The sequence below is a fragment of the Gadus morhua genome, chromosome 3 (genome assembly GCF_902167405.1).
Source record: "Gadus morhua chromosome 3, gadMor3.0, whole genome shotgun sequence".
Taxonomy (NCBI): Eukaryota; Metazoa; Chordata; class Actinopteri; order Gadiformes; family Gadidae; genus Gadus; species Gadus morhua.
In genome coordinates this window covers 3,391,850-3,415,845 of record NC_044050.1, presented here as the reverse complement: position 1 = coordinate 3,415,845, position 23,996 = coordinate 3,391,850, and the positions used below count along the sequence as shown (strand labels likewise).

The 23,996-nt window shown below is 45.9% G+C and overlaps 1 protein-coding gene across 5 annotated transcripts; it reads right to left on the bottom strand.

The window, feature by feature from the left end:
- On the bottom strand, positions 1–18,174 carry zdhhc5a (zDHHC palmitoyltransferase 5a). 5 transcript variants are annotated; one of them, XM_030351490.1, is made up of 13 exons: positions 17,535–18,174; positions 13,258–15,679; positions 12,100–12,221; positions 11,770–11,927; positions 11,159–11,331; positions 10,498–10,600; positions 8,348–8,439; positions 7,641–7,767; positions 6,988–7,096; positions 6,764–6,873; positions 4,080–5,161; positions 3,894–3,900; positions 2,413–2,664 (listed from the first exon to the last, which is right to left on the bottom strand). In XM_030351490.1, exons 2-13 carry the CDS (start codon positions 13,428–13,430, stop codon positions 2,659–2,661), a joined length of 2,262 nt encoding a protein of 753 aa, XP_030207350.1. In that variant the 5' UTR covers positions 13,431–15,679; positions 17,535–18,174; the 3' UTR covers positions 2,413–2,658. The 5 variants fall into 5 exon arrangements, with proteins under 5 accessions (XP_030207346.1, XP_030207347.1, XP_030207348.1 ...); XM_030351486.1 differs by lacking the exon at positions 3,894–3,900 and having other exon boundaries at positions 1–2,664; XM_030351487.1 differs by lacking the exon at positions 3,894–3,900 and having other exon boundaries at positions 1–2,664; positions 17,549–18,174.
- Between the last annotated feature and the right edge of the window lie 5,822 nt (positions 18,175–23,996).

Here is a 23,996-nt window from a genome sequence, read left to right as displayed (position 1 = left end):
TTAGGATCCCAACCTTTCATTCATTTTATTATCACCCTCAAACACACCCTCTCACGCACAAAACGACAAACACAATTGTTCAAACATTAAGCTGTACAGTACACATTTGTTGCTTTGAAGTAATTAATATCCGTATCCAAACACTTGTGACCCTAACCAAGAAAATGGCCACCAGACTTTCATGATAGTTCATTTACTGACGCCTGCTCTTCAATTGGGTATAATAACACCAAATAGGAACAAACCCGTCAAATATCTTGGGAAGTTTGGAATTGGAACCATTTTACCGTAGCGCAATTAGCCTCACTCATTTAATTAGGGGAAAAAGGCAGCATTAGCTTCTACATTTCTATAATGATTTTCTGGTCACGCACTTTAAAATGTGAGACGGTTTATAAGTGCCGTTTGTGTGGTTTGGGTATACATGATTACTCTTGTAGGACAAGTAGAAGTACAGCTCAGTTTCAATAATGAAACGGTCAGACTTTAAACCATTGAACATTGAAAACCATGGCGACATGGGGATCATCACTGTCAATACACAGGAGATTACATTAAAAAGCCAATAATATATTTAAGGACAATTGTTTTTTGATTAATCTGTAAAGCAACTTAAATAGTATATATATTTTTTTAACAGGACCACAAGCCACCATTTTTGTTAAGGGCATTAGATGAGCTAAAGCACCAATTCATCTTCATACAGTGTACGGTATATGGTTGATCCATTTGAAACCTGCATTGCAGAAACCTTCAAAAAGTAGTCTGTTGGCTGCTTTGGACTCGAGCCGTTCTGGATCTCTCCCCCCGAGAATCTCACTTCACAAACTAGAATAATATTTTATTTTTAATCCTTGGGAAGAAAGGAAGACTGTGTCCCTCAAACTTACCTGGAAATATTAACGGACAGATGTATCCGATGTTTTTAACTACTTAACCCTAAACATGCTCCACCACATAGGCCGTTGTGCCACTAACACTTTTCTAAAACATTTTTGAGATGCATTTCTTGGGGGCTTTTTGCTTGAGACCAACTGCTAAAGTGGGCCTAATTTGAATTCCCATGATGGAGAAGCTGACATTAACATCCTCCTACGGATATATTTATCAATAGCTAAATTTATGTAGAAATTCATAGAAAACCATTTGAAATAAAATAAGTGAGATAAAACACATTTGATTTCAAGGCAAATTGTAAAGATTTCTTGAGGAAAAAGACTGCACTTAATTAGAGCCACTTCTTCCTTGTTCACTCGAGTAAACCATTCCGTTGGGTCGAAGGATAGCCAACAGTACAGTCCACATCCAATCACAGTTGCCCATAGAGGCTAGTCGTAATAATAGTGCATGCTGCAGTCCAACATCACTACCACTTTGTTGAGATTTCTTTTTTTCTTTAGAAAATCCACACTTAATCACATCATTCTGTACAAACAAGGAATCTTTACATCTAGGTATATTATCAATTGAAAAATAATAGCGAGAACCTGCATTTAGACACTGCATTTCCCTTCACTGCCATCCAAAAAGTCATTTTACAGCTACTAGCCTTCAAAGTTAATGCCTCAGTGCCGTTGTTGTCCTTTCATCCAGCTACTGGCAAGAATGTCAGAAAAGTTGTAAACTTAAGTACAGACTACTTGAATCAGATGGCGTCTCCAAGCAGAGTCCTGGTCCATGACCACGTTGGATGTAAGGATGGAAGAGACTATGGCCCCTGAGGAGTCTGAGGAAAAATGATCCAAACAAAAATATATTGCCTATGGAATATCGGCCGATGCATGCTACCACAGAAATAGTAAATAAAAAAAAAAAGACACGACATCCTCTGGCCTGAATAAAGCAAAGTCAAGTGATGAGCCATTTGAAGGAGACTTGATGAAGCACGTCTGTTTGGGTCTAACCACTCCACCACAGCATTGTATCGGAGATATCTATGACCACTAGGCCAGTGAGCGGAGCGGCAGCTTCCAGGGCCATACTCCCAACTACTACAGGGAATTATACAGAAGAGCCTCTTTTCACAGCCACACCATTGGTCTATTGGACCATACAGAACACCAACACCTGCTCCTGTCCAACATCGGTCCCCGTTCTCCTACTGTGATGATTCCATGAAGACGCCTTTCTGAATGAGGCCAAATTCTTCTTACACCCTGACGCGGCCCAATGATGGTGGTGATCTGGCTCAATCTAGTTGACGCTGGCCACTTGTCAGTGTGCGTCTCATTGTTAAGATAAATGAGGGAAAGTTTGGCCAAAAAACCTTTTTGTTCCATTAAGCTCAAAGTGGTACCCCCTTCAAAATAAAAGCCCCTATTGGTCCTCTCGTTATTCATAGTCTCAAGTAGAACATGTTTCTAGTGACAATGTTTGAAGCAAATTATCATTCAACGGATGGCCTGTCGGCCCATCGTTGCCATGGCGATTCAGACGGATATCTCGTAGGTGGTGCCCCCTACTCCTGTCACTTTCTTCACCACTCCGGCCTGGGGTTTGTGGGCGGGACTCTGCGTGGAACCCGGCCCTTGATAGGCTGCTCGTTGACGGTGGGACATGCCGATTGGGTGGGAGGGAGAGGAAGGGGCGGAGCAGGGGGCGGACACAGAGACGGTGTGACCCCCGTTGGTCCGGTTCAGCGCCTTCATCTGGAATGGCTCATCCCTTCAGGAGGACACAAACACTCAAGTTACACTCTGGAGCAACCCCAGAAAACATCTTCATGTTTTTCCAACTAACCATGCACAAATATGAGGTTAGTGTCACAACACACACACACACACACACACACACACACACACACACACACACACACACACACACACACACACACACACACACACACACACACACACACTTTTTTTTAATTACACTGCTCTTCTCAATGCTGTGGAACGCTCCGTTCACTTGCATGGGCCTTCACAAATTCCGGCGGTGAATTATGTTTCAATGAATCACTATGGATAAGCATGTAATGACCGCTTTCAAGGAAGGTGGATTTTTTGCCTCTGAATCACATCTTTGGTATGACACCGCAAGTAGTCCGGTAACATATCCACCCCAGCGTATTCGGTTGCTAAATTACGTCAATGTCTTCGGTGTCTATTTCGCTGCTGATCAACACTACGAATGGTAATTGTAAAAAGACACACCGTGTGAAGTTATTTTTTCGTTTTGGCAAGTAGCCGTGTAATAAGCGGGATAATGTATAGAACGTCGCCGGTCATTATCATAAATAAGCCCCTTCAGGGCGAAGCAAGACACCTCCGCCTGCGTCGGTGTCCTGTTCGCCCTGTCTGGGCTTATTTCCCAATAATGACCGGCATTCTATACATTATCCCTTACATATTTTATTTCAGAATGCAGATTCTGAAGTCAAATATTACTTCACTGTATACATATTTCTGTACTGTTATTGAAATATTTGCATCATATTCTATCAGAATATACATTTTAGTTTTGATACCTTAAATTTGCATTTTGTTAAGCATCAATATAATAAAATCTCCCTATGATTAATCAGATGATGAACTCTATGTAGCCCACTGATCTCGAACCAGGGTCTGCTAACTACTTGCAAAACTCTCAAATGCAACAAAAAATATTCCTGCTTTTGCAATTGCAAATATAACCAAACTAAATCCCTGTAGAAGACCAAACAGCAGAACAGTGAGGAACAACAATATGAGGAACACGTTTCAGAAAGGACCACAACAGATCGGTTACTGGAACGACATGCATCAGACGCAGATGGAACAGAGAGGCTGAATCCTGGTGTTTGCAAAGGACTAACAAGCATCACACAAAGGGAGAACGACAAGACCGCAGCAAAAAGAACAACAAAAACTCAACCCATCAAAGGAGCCATGAGCGAGAGGGAAAGTGGAACTCACAGGATATCTGGCAGGAGGAGGAGCAGGAGCAAGGGAGGAAGAAACGGGAGGAGGAGGGGGAAGAGGAGGGAAGGGAGGGAGGCAGAAAGAGTGGAAGCGGGGGTCAGGTGTCAATCAGGTAGTCAGGGCGTTCAGGCGGGCAGATCATTGATGTGGTTTCCAAATGGCTCGGGGGTCTTTACTCACTTGGGTGCCTGGCTCCCCCCCCCACCACCACCCGCCCCTGCCGCATTGGCGGCGGCCGTGGCGGACGCCTTCCTGACGAGCCGGTACTGCATCTCGGCGGCGGCGGCGCTGGAGTAGGATAGGGACTTGCCCAGGGGCGGGGGGTGGGGCGTGTGGGACAGGGCAGTGTGGGAGGAGGCGGGGCCAAGCGGGGCATCGGTAGAGCGCGTGCGGTAGGGGTAGTGCTGGGGGGCAGAGAAGCGGGGCGGGTGGCGGGCCACCGTGGCGTGGTGGTGGTGGTGGTGGGACGAGGAGTGGTGGTGGTGGTGGTGCTGCGGTGGGTGGTGGTGGAGGTGGGGGGCGGTGGCCGAGGAGTCGTGGGGCAGGTGGGCATGGGGCGTCTCCCCCAGGAGCCGCTCACGCTCGGGCGGAGGATGGGGCGGGGGGGAGGAGGAGGAGGAGGAGCGGTGCAGGTGCTGCTGGTAGTGCTGGGCAGAGCGGTGGTGGTGGTGGTGGTGGTGCGGGGAGTGCGACGACAGCAGCGTGGCCGAAGACGAGTGCATCTCTGCTTCCCGCTGCTGAGCCGAGAGGAAGGGCGAGCTGTAGCCGCCCGTGGCTGGGGTCCGGGGTCGCCCTGACGACAGCTCTGGGGGGCCCGGCTCCTCCCCACCTGCCAGCAGGTTGTCGTACGACAGGCTGCCGTTGCGGGACGGGTAGTGGGGCGGCGGCGTCTGGTTGGCCAGACTCTTATAGCTTGCCGAGGTGTTGGTGTTGCCCTCCGAGGCGTGGGTGGCGCTGCCCGGCATGTGGGCGGAGCTTCCCGTCGTGTGGGCAGAACTAGACGAGCGCGAGCCTCCGCCCGACAGCACGGCGGGGTCCGAGAAGGAGGGGTAGGAGCGCCCGCCCAGGGAGTAGCCCGGGATGCCCCCCCCCGCCGACTCCCGCGCACCCTCCCGCCGCTCACCCCCGGCCCCCCCGCCCCGCTCCGAGGGCCCGTCAAGGCTGGGCTGCGAGCGGAAGCCCGGGGTTTGGCTGGCCTGCAGGAGGGAGGAGGAGGAGCAGGACTCCCCCCGGCCACTGCCCACGCTCTCCCCCCGGCTCAGCTGCCGGGGGAGAGAGAGAGGGAGGGTGACATGAAGAAGACACAGGCCGATGAGGAAGGACAACATTGGAAGGAGAACATTGATGGAGAGAGCGGTTGGACAACATTAAAGATCTGTTGGACAAGTAATGCAGATTCAATATTAACATAATATTTGATTGAATTACCTATTAAGCTAAATATTAAAAGGTAATACCTTTTGATAATGTGCTTTTTAAAATGAGCAAATGTGACATTCCCTTCTGAAATGTCACTCTGCTCATAAAAAGACAAAGTATAATAATGTTGTTGTTTTTTTTAAATGAGCAACATTTCAGATAAATAGGAAGCGTAGCAGTTTATGCTGCTGGCTCGATAAACTCGAAACAACGGCGATTCCAACATTGATAAGGGGAACAACATCCTATATTTTGTGGGACAGGTGAAACCAAAAGAAGGGATCAGCTCCTTGGCAGGACAGGGAAAGCATCGGAGGGGATGGATATAAGGCTCCAGGAAAAGAAGATGAAGAGAAAATATAAATGATGGAGTGGTTGGAGAGACCAACAATAAAAGGATTGAACATTGGGGGCCATCTGGTAGGATTAATGCTTTTAGATGTAGTGCCCTGCGCTGTCATTATTTACACAGATTGCTTCTGCAGAATATTTTAAATTGAAAATAGTAACGCAAAACAAAAATCATGGCAATATTATTGCATAAAAAATAAACAAGCATGTATTAAAATATAATGTTGCATTCCCAAATGCATCCCCATGTTCAGAACACTCGGAGAGGGTTAGGAAGTGAAATGAACTAAAGAATATTAGCTAGCTGCCATCTAAAGGGGTTGATAGGCAAAACAAATAACATTTTTGTGTCATGTTGTATCCTTTTGCCGTTTCTCATTAGACGGTTAATCAATATGTATTATCAATACACTTGGAACGCTGTCGACAAGCCCTCTTAAAGCGATCAACAGGAATTCCTCTTTTACTTTCAAATATCAAGGTGTGTATTAAGCATCCAACAATTATTTTGCACCAAATCTATTTGCAATCCCTTATTTTTTTTATAAATATTTCTTTCATCACAATCAAATGTTCCAGGCTTTGAGGGAGTTCAAACTAGGGGACTGTGGTTAGAAAGCGGGGACTTTGACCGCTTTCTAACCTTTAGAGGGCAGCAAACTCAACAAACAGTACATAATGTTATTAAAAAGGAGATTAAAGAAGGATAAAAAGGATTGAGAACATGCACTTACTGATATTGATCAACAGAAAGCCACTAAGAAACCAAAAACACAAACAAACAAAGATGTGTGAGCCATTCAGATAAAAAATGATCCTTGGACTGAGGAAAACAAGATGACGGGATGGAGTTAAGACACGTTAACTCTACTGTCCTTAACAGCAGCATGCCATGGTCAGAAGTTATACCTCCATGCCCTCTACTGGTTAACAAAACGGGTCTTGTAACAGCAAAAGATGTGAGACGCACTCTACTGACCCTATAGGGTCACCCTATAGAATCCATAGGGTCAGTAGAGTGTTACCTTGTTGGCGTAGGCGTGGGAAAGGTTCTATACCCAGTAACAGTCTATACACAGGGTCAGTAGTGTTACCTGGTTCGCATAGGCGTGCGTGAGGGCCGTGTGGTTCTTGCCCGGACTGTAGCTCGGCCTGAACTTGTACATGGTGGGGGTGGGAGGGGCCTTGTTCAACAAACTGCTCTCTGTGGACCAATCAGAAAGTTCCAGAAAGACTTGAAGTCAACAACACAACCCAAAATAGAGTCTTCTTTTCTCAGATCAGTGTAATATTTCCATGATTCACAAGACGCGGGTACCCTCTGTGTTCGCTCGGGACAGGCCTGGGTAGCGGAGCTCCGGTTTGGGCGGGGGAGGGGGCTCCGCATCACATGACTGGCTTTCCATCATCTCCAGACTCGACTTGGACTGGAGTATACACGCAGAACCAGGGAGATTCCCACACCCGGAGTGGAGGGAGAGCACAGAGTGAGTGACATGAGAATGAGTGACATGAGAGAGAGTGACGCGAGAGTGAGTGACGTTGAGAGTGAGTGACATTAGAATGATTGACATGAGAGTGAGTGACGTGAGAGTGAGTGACATGGGAGTGATTGACTGTCGGCCTGCAGAAATACTTATTTTAAACATATCACTTCACTGATATGCCATTAGCATTCTCAATGCCAAGTAAAAGCTAACTACTGTATCAGGAGAAGCAACCACATCCATTTGTTAGAGCCGGCATTTGAATGAAGGACGTATGCTCTCTCTCTCTCTCTCTCTCTCTCTCTCTCTCTCTCTCTCTCTCTCTCTCTCTCTCTCTCTCTCTCTCTCTCTCTCTCTCTCTCTCTCTCTCTCTCTCTCTCTCTCTCTCTCTCTCTCTCTCTCTCTCTCTCTCTCTCTCTCTCTCTCTCTCTCTCTCTCTCTCTCTCTCTCTCTCTCTCTCTCTCTCTCTCTCTCTCTCTCTCACCCTGTGCAGCTCTCCCTGAATGCCGTTGTCCAGGATCTTGGAAGCCAGCTGGGCCTCAGTCAGCTGCGAGCGGAGGAAAGGTGGCTTCACAGCCACACTCTGGAGACGCTTCTTCCTCCCAAGGTACCTGGGGACGGCAGACGCCAGCCTATCAGAACCAGCCCTCATCACAGCCTTCACTTCCAGTGTTGTCACGTTACAACATAGTAGAAGTTGATGTGGAATACAAAGGAAGCCAGTTTTGAAGCACTAATGTGTCGTGAGAAAGCTGTGCATTTGTCTCTAATAATTATGATTGCTTAATGCAATCAATAAGTGTTCTCATTGTGATAATTAATTCATTGTAGAAGTTGGTTGGGATTTTGGGTTTGTTGTTAATTATTTCATCCTAGACAAGAAGTTCAAGCTGAAACTAGTTCAGGCTAATTAAAGAAGAACAATTACAAAAGCTCATTACAGAATAATTTCAGGAAAACTAATTAAAAACAACATTTGGGCTTTTCATCAAATAGTGGGTGGATCTGTTTGTTTGATTCACTGGAAAATCTGCCAAAACTCTTTCAAAGTCATATTTGAAGTGTTGGGCGACACTTTTAAACAACAACAGTGATCACCACTTTCAAGCTGTAACACCAACGTCTCAAAGTGACAACGGCTGTCTTCAGAACCAGACGGACAAGAGGAAGGCGACAGAAGGAGGTCCGTACCGAGGAGCCTGAGAGCTGCAGAGCACATGGGAGATGTTTTTCCAGCAGCCGTTAGTGAATGGGTTGACCCCCCCACGGAACTTCCCTGTCACCTGTAAAGAGACAAGGAGCAGCATTTAGAGCAGCCAATCGCTGGTATTCTCATGTCCTACTCTGAATCAGTGGCCTCTTTGCATTAGGGGCCAGTGGGGCACGGCCCCACCAGAGAACGCTGCCGTGCAGGGCACGATTATACTTTTCTTTTTTTTTTCAAAAATGTCATTGAGCATAAGTTAATAATACATTAATTGTTAATAATTAATTACATGTCCACAGTTTTAATTTGATGAACGCAATTGTTGTAGTGTAGTAGTTGTGTGTGAAATAGTTCGTTGCTCCGTCTCGTCTGTTCCGCTCGGTGGGGCCCAGCCGAGATGGCCCTGTCTGCTGCAGTGTAGAAAACTGGTGCTGTTGCGCGAGCAAGCGCGTGCGCAGCGCCCGCTTCTGTTTCGGCGGTGGGGCCAGAAGTTTAGTGCCCCAAAGCTCTTCTCATTGGCTGATTTGTAGAAAGGGCGGGGTTTACGGCGGGAGCCGATCAGATCTTGCTAGCAAGCTAACGTAGTTACTGTTACAGTTACAGTTACTGTTACGGTAAATAAAAACAAATGGACGTTTCATTCATTAAATGATGAATCGTGTTGAGTATCTGTCTCATGTGAGATTTAGCACTTGAACAGAAGTTGGAGATAAAACGTTTGGGACCACATCGCCCGACGGATTTAATCATTATTCAAGAGGGAAAGGACAAGAATAGATCGTTCAACCAGGAGTGGTTCAAGCGGAAAAAAATGCTTGTGTTTCACCTCAGCCACACAAAGGAGACCAGACAGCACTGTCCTTAAAGCACAGGAAATTACCATCTTAGCCCAAACTTACTTAAATTTTCACCCAGGATTATCCAGGTCTGAAGCAACCACTCTATCAGGCTAGATTCATTGTTAATTGTACAGTATGGTGGCCTGCAAACTTAATACAACTTAAACCATACATCTTCTTTTTTTGGTATATTGTGAGTGGTGGCTTTGTATATTGATTGCTGTGTAAAGGGTGTGCGCCGTTGTGTTTTTATTGTTGCCACGTTGTTGTTTTCTTGAGTTTTGATATTGTGAGATCTTGAACGCTGCCATTTGGTGGTGCTATTGCTATAATAGCCTAATATATGTCGTCAGATTCGCGTTTGAGTGATGGCATTATTCAGCTGCAATTTTGGTCCCCTCTGTCACTTTTTGTTGTGATGGTTGTAATATGTGGTATTTCTGGATTGCGTTATAATATTTTCCTGCATGGGCCCCACCAGAGTTTCCAAACCAAAATCGCCACTGCTCTGAATGCCAGCCAAAATGTATCATGTCACTGGATTCATTCATTAAAAGACTAGTTTGACTGACCTGTGGTCGCTCAGAGAGCGCTTCAAAATGAGTGCCTTACACTCCCTATTCATGCACACATTCACATTAACACATGGGGGCGACAGCCAGCTCATTGGCAGCGGTTAGGGTTAGGTGTCTTGCTCACGAACACCTCCACACTCAGCGAGGAGGAGCAGGGGATTGAACCGGCAACTTAACGGTTGTCAGACATCCTGCTGTGCCACAAACTGAGATATTTCACTCAAAGTCCTCCGCCCATCAGCATCTCTAAAAACTCTGTTGCACTGGGTGGATCGCTGATAGGCAGCCGTTCTGTTATTGGCTGGTTTTGTTTTAGAGTATTGATAAAAGATACAAAAGGCCAAACAGGGGCTAGAATTAGAGAATGACAAATTAAATGGACTTATCCAGGCTGAGCCTGCTGGGTTTACCAGTTCATAAACAAATTACTGTCATCCCCTAACCCACTTTAAAATGGGTCACATCGAACAAATACTCAAATAAAACTGATTGGAAGAATAAAATAATACGTTTGGTGATGGGATTAACAGCTTTACATTTGTATTCAAATAACAGGGACCACAGGAGGGGGTGACAGAGAGGCCAAGAGGGCAACTGAATAAAAAAACATACACTGAGCTTTCCAAGGGTTTGTCCAAGGGTAGCAGCCAGGAGGCCACTATATTGCGGACATGAAGCAGGATCACGTACATTGGAGTGAGTAAGGATGCACTCTTCTACCTGTTCGTTGGTGGTTCTGCCTCTGGCCACCAGCACCATATGGAAACCTGTGAGTCCCGCCACAGGAATGAAAAACAGCCCCGCCACGCACATCACTGCCAGGCTACAGTGGGGCATTAAGGACAAGGTACCTTTAGAGAGAATGGTGTGTCCACAAACATTAACATAGAAGTCGCCTGCTTTAAACATTCATCAAATCCCCCAGTTAACCACGTGGACATATTTACATATTTTACTTTTCTTAACATACATAAAATACATATTTTACTTACTTTTCCAGGCTGAGAGGGTCATGGATTGTAGCGTTATCCAAGTCAACCCCTCTTACCTCGTATGAGCTTTGTACCATTCCCCACGTTTTGGATGACAAATTATTAAAAGCCATATGCGAAACAAGTAATGGCTATCCTTCTCTCTGAAGACCCTCACTCTCTCCTGTCTATCACCACTAAACCCATAGAATTGAACCGCATATCTCTCTCTCAATGACCCTCCCTCTGTCCTGTCTATCACCACTAAAACCAAGGAACTGAACTGGATAAACCTCTATTAGAAGTCCCGCCCTCAGTGCTTGGTGCAACAATGCACCAAGCACTGTTTCCAGGTGGTCCGTTGAGAGAGGACCTCTCCTGAAACGCGGTGGGGTATGGCCAAAGGATACGTGACGATGGCCTGCAGGCGGTCCACGTTTTGCCGGTGATACAGGATGAAGAGGAGGCCGAAGCCGAACACGGCCATGATGTGAGCCGTCAGGGAGAGGAGGAAGAGGAAGAAGTAGCGGTAGTTCCTCCTGCCGATGCAGTTGTTTACCCAGGGACAGTGGTGGTCGAAGTCCTTCAGGGGTGGGGACGGGACGGGGGGACGGAGAGAGAGAGAAACAGGACAGAAACGTTGTTAAGATCCAACTGTCAATAGATGAGTTTCTCGCTTCTTTGTTTCTACCTTGGAAACTTTACCAGTTCCGAAGATGAAAGAGAGTCACCTGGTTAGAGGAGAACCCCCCCCCCCCCCCCCCAGGTCACCTGGTTAGAGGTGAACCCCCCCCCCCCCCCCCTAGGTCACCTGGTTAGAGGAGAACCCCCCCCCCCCCCCCCACCCCCCAGGTCACCTGGTTAGAGGAGAACCCCCCCCCCCCCCCCCCTGCCCCAGTCAGCTGGTTAGATGAGACCCCCCCCCTGTCACCTGGTTAAAGGAGACCCCCCCAGTCAATTGGTAGAAGGAGCCCCCCCCAAGTCACATGGTTAAAGGAGCCCCCCCCCCCCAGTGTCCTACCTCCACACAGTTGTCGCAGACAGAGCAGTGGGAGCAGCGCGGGGGCCGGTAAAAGCGGCAGGTGGAGCACCACTTCATCCGCACCTGGATGCCCCGGATCTCCACCGTCTTGTAGAGCGGAGCACGGAAGTCATCCTCCTTATCCTCGTCTTCATCCGCTGCGCAAACACACACACACACACACACACACACACACACACACACGTCATACTTCTATCCTTGTGTCTCATCCTCTCTGAAGTGATGAGTAATATATCTGAGGATGTCAACAATAATGAGAACTTGGATTAAACACATGGACACACTATTAGCTAGGCAGTGCGAGCCAACCTCTAGGGAAGATTCCAGGATCCATGAAGGTGGCCATGCAGAAGTTGGCCAGGACAAACATGAAGATGACTCCATTGTAGATGGGGACCGCCACGGAGAATCGCTCCGAGAGCCATGGACAGCTGTGGAGGAGCATGGAAGAGTTAAGAAAGGGTTAGTCCCCAATGATTCCGCTGCTTTTAGAATGCAAGGGGATAGAGTCAGCGACTCTGGATTCCGGTGGTGCAAGAGGCCGGTGCAAATCTCCTGCTCTGATTGGGTTTTCTTTGTGCTGGTAAACAATAATGATGTAAATCTCTACATTTGTAGCCTTCTAATAACAATGGCAAATCATTCATGATGCATTTGCCAGTGATTATTTTGCTCATTTTTAAGCACACAATTACTATACAGAAAACATCGTAAAATGCGCCATTGGGGTACCCATCTTCTAACCAAAAACTATCCATGTTTCAGCGCCATTTGTGATTTTTTAAATGTCTCTTGCAGTGCATTATAAATAATTACACCAAATACATTTCATTAAGTGTTGTGAAATTAAAGGCCTTTCATAGTATAATAATACTTGGCCATTGTGAGATGTGAGAGATTCACGTGACACAAGGAGAAACTGAAAACATTGTACAGAAAATTAATGATGCCGGCAAAGAGAGCAGTGTGTGTGTGTGTGTGTGTGTGTGTGTGTGTGTGTGTGTGTGTGTGTGTGTGTGTGTGTGTGTGTTAAGGGGCTTTTCTCAGAGTGACAGATGTTGACCTATTTTCTCTTGCTTATAGAAAGTGCATGGTTTGCTGCCCACCACCTACACAAATGACCAGGCATGCAGGCCCACACAGACAAACACACACACCACACACACACACACACACACACACAAACTCACAGCCCCTCAACGAACACTACTAACTACACAGGTAAATGTTCTGGCGTGCTGCCACGGTCCCCGGGAAGTATGGGCTACTCCGCTATGCCGGATGACGCCGTGACACTGAGGCATCGTCTCTGAATATATAGGCATCGCCGAATCAGATAAATAATAAAGCTGGATTCCAATGTGGCTGAAGGTGATAATCCTAATTCCCGGGTTAGTCTCCTCTAACACAGGGGGTGTGAGCCCCGGTGGAGCAGGGTGTTTGTGTGTGTGTGTTCGCATCACTCACGTGAAGCAGAAGAACAGCGTGGTCGACCCCACCAGGAAGAAGGTGGCGGCCGACACGGGCACGTAGCGAGACGGCCGCAGGGGCCTGCTGGAGGAGGGGGCCACGATGTGGGGGAGGGGGGAGGAGGACGTCCCCCCGCCTCCGCTCTTGGTACTGCTGCCTCCGGTCGGCATCACTTCAGGGCCTGCTCGTCCGTCTGGACGGTGGGCAGTTGCCTTGTGTGTGTCGGTGTGTATCAGTGTGTGTCAGTGTGGGATTGAAGTGTTTCAGGAAGCTCTTCGTTGGGGAACTCGCTGACAGAAGGGAAGGGAAAGTAGAGCTTGGGAAGGACAACAGCTTCAAGGAGGCAAGGGGATGAGAGGCAGACTACTTTCAGTAGGTATGTTTGGGTGGAGGGGAGGGGTTTTAGGCTATGACCCCTCCCCCTGCTATTGGGAGTTTAATGGGTTTGAGATGGGAACCCACTTAGTGGGAGTCCGATTAAGTTCTTTCTTTGCAAGGAAAACTCCATGAAAAGAAAATCAACTGGAGAACAGAAAGGGGAGCCGGGGGAGGGGGCTAGGGAGAAAGCGTGAGGAGGAACTGAGCAGTCAGAACCAGATATATATAATAATGTCAAAGGAGAGGGCAGACGATCAGGTCCAAATGATGAAGCGGTCTATCTTTCACTGGAACCTGAAGCGCAGGGGGAGGATGGCGAAACGCGGGTGAAAAGAAGGCACTCAGAAACATACTCCACACACCAACAGGCCCGCCCAGGCTCTCAGGCCGTGCGCCAATGACCACTTGACTGATGCTAGCAGGGCCCCTGTGTAACTTGTGCATGTGTGACGTGTGACAGAGGCGTATTGGACTCTCCCCTGCAAGGCTGTTTTGTCAGTTTATGATGAACAAAAAAAGGCAGACAGGGTCGATGATAAACAAGTCACCAGGATTAAAGATGAGTCTGCCGTGGTCACAACACACCTTAACAGGCTCTACTCCATCATCAAGCACATTGTTGTGCTATAGACCATGTGATATAATCTAACATAAATGAATGCATGACTTTGAATTGCGTGCCTGTTTACTTTTTTAACCACTGCTTGCACAAAGATCCTTATATCTATTGTGATCTAACATGCTTTGCAAGGAATTTAAAATAATGAATCAATCACATGGTTGAATTATTGAGGAATAAAAAACATAATAAGACTAGTCTTATTATTAAATGTTTCTTTCCACTCACTACCATGGGTTGTGCTTGGAACCCAGAATGGGATGAGGGTAAAGTTGAGGCCTGTGAGGTATGCAGGTGACAACAAGCACGGGGGGGGGGGTCTAAGGAATAATTTGGGATATAAGGAGCTACGGTATGAGAAAATAATCAGTGTCTTGTGACTTTGTTTCTTCTGCCACCTGCTGCCAACTCAAGAAAAAGCGTCCAGATAAAACATAAAAGCATCTAATTTTTACATCGCTGATCTCCAGACGGAGAAGGTTTTGGTCTGTGTGCCGAACGAAGTGATTTCAAATACAAGGCTCCTGCCGCATTGTTCCTCAGTGTTTCAGTCCAGGAGTCTTCCCAGAGGAGTCAGTTGTTGAGAGGCCGGCCTGTGCGCTAGCTTGGGACTCCCTCGTGGAGGCATCTCTTAGTGCTGCAGAAGGCCTTTTGGGACCATCTCACTTGGAGGTTTCAGACCAGAGGGACGCCATGATGAGGGGGACCAAGCATCCGGAGTATAACGAAGAAAAAGAAAACCCTGCTGTACATCCATTTTCCATTTAATGTGATGAATAAAAAAGAAATATCTTTGTAGTGATGCGCAAAAGGATGAAAAATATGAAAACAAAACAAATTTGTTGGTGCCTTGAATGCAAAAAGGGTTTAAAATGTAAGGAGAATATAAAACAGAAACTAACATGGGAAAAACGATAAAGAAGGGCTAAAAAGTAACTTTGAGGTGCAGCGTACGCTGGGCTCCGCCCCTTTAGTCACGAGCGCTGTGGACTCTCAGACCCGTGGCCTTTTTCTTCCTTTTCCGCCTTGTGCTCCAGGGACTTCCTGGGTCGATTCTTCCGACTTCCTTCCACAGCATCGACGGCCCAAGTAACGCCCTCCACGGCTGCCCCGGGGCCTGAGGACCCACCCAGCGTGGCTCAGTGTCGGGCAGGAGGACCGCACAGGGCCTGGGATGGAGAGCTTGGGCCCCTGGCTTTGAAGATGTGGGGGACGCAACGGAGAGATGCAGAAGGAGAGGAAGGCGGAGTTCCTATGCTTCGTCTTTACATCCAAGCGCTGGTTGGGGGGGACCACTTTATTTTTTCCCTTGCTTGTTGGGGCTCTCAAATGGTCGGTCATTGAGGAAGGCCATCTGCCTCGTCTCTAAGTGTTGAAGTCCAAGTAGTAGCGGACCTCTTGTTTCTTCAGCACGTCATAGCCCTGGAATGAAGAGAGAGAGATAATGTTATAAAAGCAGGTTACGTTGATAAGAGATAAGAGAACCCGGAACTGTATAGGTAACGCATGTCCAAAACCGCAACACAGAAAATGGATCAAAAAACCAAACAACAAAACCCTATCATTTCTGTACGATCTGTTCTAGGTCCACAGTTTGAGTTTGATTAGTTAAATTACTTGATATTTGGGTTTCATGTTAATTTGGGCTCTTTATTAAAAAAAAATCGAAATTCATTCTTGCAAAATTGACAATCTATAGCTTTGAGTTGTTTTTGTATCCATTCATTCATCCACCCATTGAAATCCTAGTTCACTCATTTGTCACATCACGCATAGACTACTGCAACACCCTCCTCACCGGACTCCCCACCAAACTCATCAACAGACTGCAGATCATTCAGAACTCAGCCGCCCGGATCATCACCCGCACCAAATCATCTGACCACATCACCCCTGTCCTCATTCAACTTCACTGGCTCCCAGTACACTACCGTATCCAATACAAAACCCTACTCCTCACCTACAAAGCTCTCCACAACCTAGCCCCCAGTTATCTCTGTGACCTCCTCCAAGAATACACTCCCTCCCGCTCCCTCCGCTCAACCTCTGCTGGACTACTATGTATCCCCACATCACGACTCACTACAATGGGTGCCCGGTCATTCAGCTGTCCACACATAAAACAATCAGACACCATTACAACCTTCAAGTCACAACTCAAAACTCACCTGTTCAAACTCGCACACAACGTCTAACTGATCACTGTTTTGATTGTTTTTTTGTTTTGTTTTGTCTTGTTTTTGTTTTATTTATTTCTTATTGCTTATGTTTATTTATTTTTACACAATGTCTTGTTTTTTTTAAATAATGTATGATGACTATATGCTACACAAATCATATCTCTGATGGTTTGGCAAGCAAACCACTTCTAAAATGGTTTGCTTGGAGGAGCCATCAACACCCAGTTAATGTCGGCCCCACCTTCTATCCCTCTCAAGATGAAAGGCCTGTGACTTACATTTGAAATATATTATCTTCTACCCATTGTGAAATGTAAAATTATACAGATTATAGAATGCACACTACTGCACTCTTACTTCTATGGTGTGAACCTATCGACAAAAAGGAAGACTTGGATTTCTAAACCATTGTAGTTCCCTACGAAATCAAAATATGTCTGATATAATGCCATGCTAAGCTTATTATTTATTTGAATCAATATGATTAGCGCGAATAGCTCACAATAACCCAGCATCACATCTCACCAGGCTTCATAGTGCAACTCAGAACTTGCTCAATGCTGGTGGTTATCATCTCCACAAACGTCAAACAACATCCTTGACCTTCTCCTCGTGCGTTAGTAACCGACTTGGGACGTTCAGTCACATGTTGAAGATGACTAAACAGAGTGTAACATCACATGTTGAAGATGACTGAACAGAGTGTAACATCACATGTTGGAGATGACTGAACAAAGTCTAACATCACATGTTTAAGGGGACTGAACTGAGCCTGCCTTGACAACTCAGTCATCAGTACCAGCCGAGCGGGGACCCGCTCTTCACCTGCTTGTTTCTGTGTGTATTTTATAAGGCATTCTTAATTAAAAATGTATGAATCGATAAGGTGGCAACACAATCTATGAGATAACTTTACTGATCGCAACGTTTGCCTGCACGCCGCTGACGAGTACTAAATGCAAATCCATTTAGTAAAAAAATCAAATAATAATTGATGGTAGAGTTCAATTCTATACGACATAAGGATAGCTGAGACTAGCAGCTACGTCTTCACTTAACACTTAGTAAATCTAACAGCCAGATACAGGTCTACTCACCACAGCAAGCTCACATTTGGTTTCACCTTTGACATGATGGCACCTGCTCCAGAAGAGAGACGCTGATGGGTCTTCTGTTCCAAAAGGGAGGATGTGATGGGTCTTCTGATCCTGAAGGGAGGATGTGATGGGTCTTCTGATCCAAAAAGGAGGATGTGATGGGTCTTCTGATTCAGAAAGGAGGATGTGGTGGGTCTTCTGATCCAGAATGGGATTTGATGGGTCGTCTGATCCAGAAGGGAATGTTTGATGGGTCTTCAGGATTTATTCTGGACAGATGTGAGGGTCCTTTAGCGATCCATGAGCATCACTGTCAGGCTTGGAGGATCTGGTAGCCAAGGAGCAGCTTCTGGCCACCACCTTCCCCGTTAGCTCCCGTCTGACGTTGTGTTGCTCCAGAGACGCTAGCTAGCTGCTGCTACCATTAGCTGCGATGGGAACGCTTCATTCGCGTTAGCCACTGCTAAGTTAGCACTGGCTAGCAGCTCCAACCAAGGCAGCTTAATAACCAAGAGGTCGAAGTCAATGTCCATCACATGCATACATCTTCTTTTACATCCACAGGAGCCGTTGTTATACAGTCAGAAGAACCGGAAAGGGGCCAGTGTGTTAGTGGGCAGCACGGTGCAGGAGCAGTGTGTTGGTGATACTTGGCTCTGATAGGAGGGTTGAAGTGGCACTCAAGTTACGTCAGCGAAATCGGTGTGTAGGATTTAATGAACCTTCCGGGTGATGAAAACGTCATGAATCGACTAAATTACCAACGACTGTTTATTAACTTTAAAAAATGTACATCATGATATCATCATAATAGAAAATCGTTTTGAATGTCCTGGTTGCTGTTAGTAATTAGTCAATAAGCTTAAATACCCCCCTCCCCCCCCCCCCCCCCTTCAACACACACATTTAATTCTTAGGTCTTAGATGGTCTTTGTCCAATGGTTAAAAAAAACATCTCCTGCGCCACACTGCCAGACTGCCTATGACTGCTGATATGGAGCAGAGCTTTGCTAATTGTCTAGATTTTCGGAGAGCCCTGGCAGCCTTGATCCACTGAAAAGGTTGTGGACATGCCCCAAGCTGCAAAAAATACACACTATTAGCTTGCATTGGTAGCCTTCATAGGTCCCTTAGTATTTCCAGAATGGGCTGTTATTTAACGATTTTATCGTTGAAAGCAATTTCCATGTAGGCCTACAGATCAAACACACAGTCTATCTCAAGTAAGAGCATTTCCCTTCTGTCTCTGTTTAAAAACACAATATCAGGGAGTATTTGGGATGTTACTAAACACATCAATAGAGATGTTAAACCATTCCGGCATGATGCGTGAATGTTTGTACATGGTCACATTTTCTAGAAATACTTCTTTAACATTGCTCGAAATCAGATCGACAAGTCGGTCATGGTGTGCAATATCTTTTGTACATAGTACAGCCATTCACAATATGGGCAACTGATTCAAGTTGATGGCCAGAGTGCATTATACAGTGTGGATGGTGGTGTGCAGGGTACCATAATGCCAGATTGTGTTTGGTAGGTAGCACCTGCAGTCTAGCTTTGGCAGTGAAACAGAGGATGTCCTCCCCAACAGCAGCATTTCTGTACATGGAGTGGGAAGCAGAGTGGTCGGCAAAGTCTAGGCATGCTAGCTTTCCCTGGATTCTATGTCCAGTCCAGTGTGGTTTGGTCTCTGTTTGTTTTATGTTAAGAAGGAATCTCCTTGCTTTTGTGTTCTGTAGTATGTGTTGTGCCTCGTTGTGGTATACAGTAGCCTCTGCGGTTATAGATGGGTCGGTGACAACTGCATCAGATGCCTGTGGTGCTGTGCATGAGTTGTGTTTTGTCCATTCCAGTTTGACTGTCATTCTGTTGCACAGATCATTTAGGTCCGGCCAGTCCGACCGAACTCCAAAGCCTGCAGCTTGTGTGTCCAGTTTCCCGCTGCTTTTCCTCCCAATGCCTAGGATGCTGTCCTTGCTTGCTTTGGCCAGAGGGACCTTCCTCTTCCTGAGGTCCAGCAGGAGGGAAGCTCTGGCAAGCTCTCTGACAGTGGCATCATCATTGTTGTGCATGCTGATGAGGTGTGTCAGCCTGGTAGCAGTGTATATCCCTTCCACGGTTCGGACAGCCAGGCCCCCCTCTTTATGTGAGAGGAAGATGAGGTCCCGGGTAGAGAGTGTAGAGAGTTCAGCCCTAGCCATATTCTGACAGCCTGTACTGTTTTATTGTTCATGTCCGGTAAGACATTTTGCAGGATGTGGACGTTTACAAAGAGGTGTTGAACCTTTGCCAGGGCCAACTCTCTGACAGCGTCCAGTTTCATGACTACAGGGAGTGGGGAGGAATCAATTAGATAAATTCTGTTCTTATAGGCACAACATAGCTCCTTTGCCTGCTCCCCCCACTCACCCGCAATGTTGATGTTCTGGCCAAGATAGGTGTATGACTCGTGGCATGAGTAGACCCTGTTAGGCTGTCCCATTATTGTGAAGGAGGGTGGTTTGTCAGATTTGGCTTCATACCAGCGGTTGCCACCGCTGTGTCGCTCATAAAGAGCTGCACACTTGTTGTGCATAACCTCCAGCCTTGACCAGTGAAGAAATTAATCTGTTCTGGCCAGCATGTTGTGTATGACACTTTCGTCTCTGGAGGACACCTCAACATCATCAGCGTAACTCTGAACAGGGTTTGGTCTGCCAAAGAAACTAGGGTAGGGGCCAAGGGCGCAGCCTGGTTACACCGTGAAGGGCCCAAAGTGCAACATCTTTGCAGAAATGGGAATAATAGTTACATGTATTAGAATCGTACTAATGATACTAACTAATGTTATAGGTTCTATTATAGAACCTATAAAATTCAACTGAAATAATGAGAAATATGAAAAAATACTATATTTGTTGCTGTGCTGTGTAACTCTGGCTGTGGGCACACACTGCCAGAGATAAGGTGAGAAGAATAGGGTGAGTTGTTGATTGGCTCTAGATCTGATTACGTGAACCCAAATCCCCCAAAGAGCTGTTGTCCATGGGACGGTTGAAACAAGTCTTATTACTCCAATCAGAAACATGCTGGAGTGATGACACATACTGCTCATGCTCAGTTAGACCCTCCCCCGATCAGAAAGAGAGAAAAAATCTTTATCATTTGCTGCTACATTTATTTTCTCTAAAACATGTTTCGCTATTTTTTTATGAGCTGTATTTATTGTAATGCTGCCCTGATCTTTTGTATGAATGAATCCTAACGTACTTAGTTTGAATCATTGGGTTGTTGACTTCTAATTGAGATGGTCAGCATGCTTAATGGTCAGAGTTTCTACCTAACACCAGATGTTGTGTCATGGCTGAATGGTTGGGTAAGGTTGCAACAAGTTGTTGCAACTGTCCCCAAGCTAAGCAGCCATATCAAAACAGAGCACAGAACAGTATTCTTCAACATAACCAGGTCATTGTGGGCATTGGTGTAGTCCATTTTATTGTAGTGTGTGTAATGTGTGGCGCTTATGGGGTGTCGCGCCACACTCACTAACGCAGGGGTCTACAACCTGCTGCATGGATTTAGGAGTGCAACGATTATCCACAATCATGGAAAGCTGAATAGGCTTATCAGTTTTAATAACAGTATGAACAAATAGAACAAAAAAATGACAAGTTGTCCTTTGTGTATGTAGCAGTATAGAAATAGGGTTGCCTTGTTGCAGTTAATTGCATCAGCTGACCACTAGGGCGGCAGTATATAAGTACGGCCCTCCTTCTCGCGCTCTCACTGAGGGTCAGGTGTTTACCTGTGCAGGTAATGCTCTGTGCCCCTGCTGCGGCTATTGCTTCGTTTCATTTATCACTGTCCTCATGCTTAAAGCCGGTGTGTTTTCACTGCGGAGCAGCGACTTCGTGCTCCGTTTAGTCCCCGGTCTTCTCTAGCGGTGGTAAGTGTCCTCTCTCTCTGTGTTACACCGAATGCTATCCTGTAGCTAATGCTAATGCGATCACAGGTAGATGACTGCTGCCGTGTGGGTCTCTCTCTCCCTCCCTCTCCCTGTGCAGGTTTGACCTTGAAAACAGGTATGCTACCTTAAATCTAGCCTCCAAAGGCCTTGTAAGAGCCAATATGCCAATAATTGATTTATAATAAATATTTAGTTTAAAATGATTTAAAAAGAAATGCTAATAGTAATTTTATGTTAATTCGTAATGTGTAAAACTGTTAATAATTTAGTGAGGTATAAATGGTAAATATGTTATTCTCTATGTTTAACGGTAACGATGGTAACGTAATTCAGTTTGGAGTCTAACATTGATTGAAGCTACACAGTTTTTTGTGCGTAAGACCGTAGACCGTAGTTTATATTGAAGACGTGTATTTTGTTCGAAGACTTTTAAGTAAACATTTAAAAACGAAGGAACATTGTCTTGTCTTTTCGCCCGCGTTGCAAACCCTGTCAGCTGACTCCAACAAGTGGTACAGAGGATAGGAGTGAGACGGAGTGCCACTATATTTTGTCAAAAAACTCGCTTAACGGAATAATTGACCCAAGCAGAAACCAAAAACCAGCCGTTTTTTCGTTTTTTCGTTTTGTCCAAAAAAACGAAAATCAAAATTTCAGTTTGTTTATTCGTTTTTTGGTTCTTCTTACCAAAACGAGTTTACCACTCAATATCTGGTTTCCGCCTGTGGGCGGGTCCTCTTATTGGCTAGTGTGCTTCGTTGCCCTGTGCTCTTCAAAATAAAAGTTTTTCCGTTTGATAATGTCGACAAAAATATTACTGTATTATAGACACTAGCAGACACAGAGGACCACACCACCCACAGTCAAGACTGACACGGCTTCAAATAACAATAGAATAATCATAATAATCATTTGAAACCCAATGATTCATTTCAAAATTAGAACTTCTGAAGTTATGATGACTTCAGTGCAGTTGATGTTTAGCCACAGTTAATACATGCAGAGTAGACCTGAGGGCTTTACTACGACATCATTGTCCGGCTCTGAACTCTGTGCGCGTTCACATCGAAGGAGGTGCGGCTGCTGATTTCCTTACAGCCTGAGAGCTATGAGGAATACAAGTGATCACAACACATTTCTGACAGCTGAAATTTGCGCATTTGTTGACCTTTATCCATTTACAGTAAACTAATTAGGGGTCCAAGCCAACAGGTTGGATCCCTATTGTTTTTGTAAGGATTTTTATACTACCTCCCCGTGAAAGTGGAACCACAGCCCAAACCGTAAATGGTGCACACGCGCCAATTGCATGACTAGATCCAGAAACGGCACCGCTACTCAGATAACAAAATCCAGACACGCCGGTCCCTAGGTGGCGCTATACCAAGGAATACGCGTTTGGGGCTATAACTCCCACACCGAACCTCCCACAGTCAAAAACTTGTACGCACATATTCACTGGAGTCTGCTGCATCTTTTGACCTAGGCCACGCCCATTTGCGTCTATGAATATTTTTCGCTAAATCGCGAAAACCGCAAAAATGTTTTTTCGCTACTCCTCCCACATTTCTCCTCCCACATGACCAATTGACACAAAACTTTGCACACGACATCTTCAGACGCACACGCAAAGAATGCATGAAACACTTTTTTGATGCGACCTTTGACGACGAAACGGTAGCGTTTTGAATATTGGTTTATTAGCTAAATTAGACGTGGAAAATCAAAAATCCAAAAAAATCAAAAATTAGACATCGGATCGAGTCCACATTTTACACACATGTCGGGGCTAGCCTTAATGTCGTTCGATAAAAAATTCGGAAAATTTCGCCATTAGGGGGCGCAATAAATAAGGAAATTGTATATCTTCTACAAAATTTCGCCGCGAAAACGCCACACTGACTTCTCGCTACTCCTACCACAGTCAAATCCTTTGTATCCACAGGTTCAGGGTAGCGTTTTGAACACATGCTTCGCGTTGTGCCGGCGAAACGCACATTTCTTGGACCCCTGCATAACTGCTTGCAGTTCTAGTTATTATTAGGGGTCCAAGCCAACAGGTTGGATCCCTATTGTTTTTGTAAGGATTTTTATTATTAGGGGTCCAAGCCAACAGGTTGGATCCCTATTGTTTTTGTAAGGATTTTTATTAGGGGTCCAAGCCAACAGGTTGGATCCCTATTGTTTTTGTAAGGATTATTATTCTACCTCCCCGTGAAAGTGGAACCACAGCCCAAACCGTAAATGGTGCACACGCGCCAATTACATGGCTAGATCCAGAATCGGCACCGCTACTCAGATAACAAAATCCAGACACGCCGGTCCCTAGGTGGCGCTATACCAAGGAATACGCGTTTGGGGCTATAACTCCCACACCGAACCTCCCCCATTCAAAACCTTGTACACACAGATTCACTGGAGTCTGATGCATCTTTTGGCATAGGCCACGCCCATTTGCGTCTACAATTTTTTTTCGCAAAATCGCGAAAACCGCAAAACTTTTTTTCCCTACT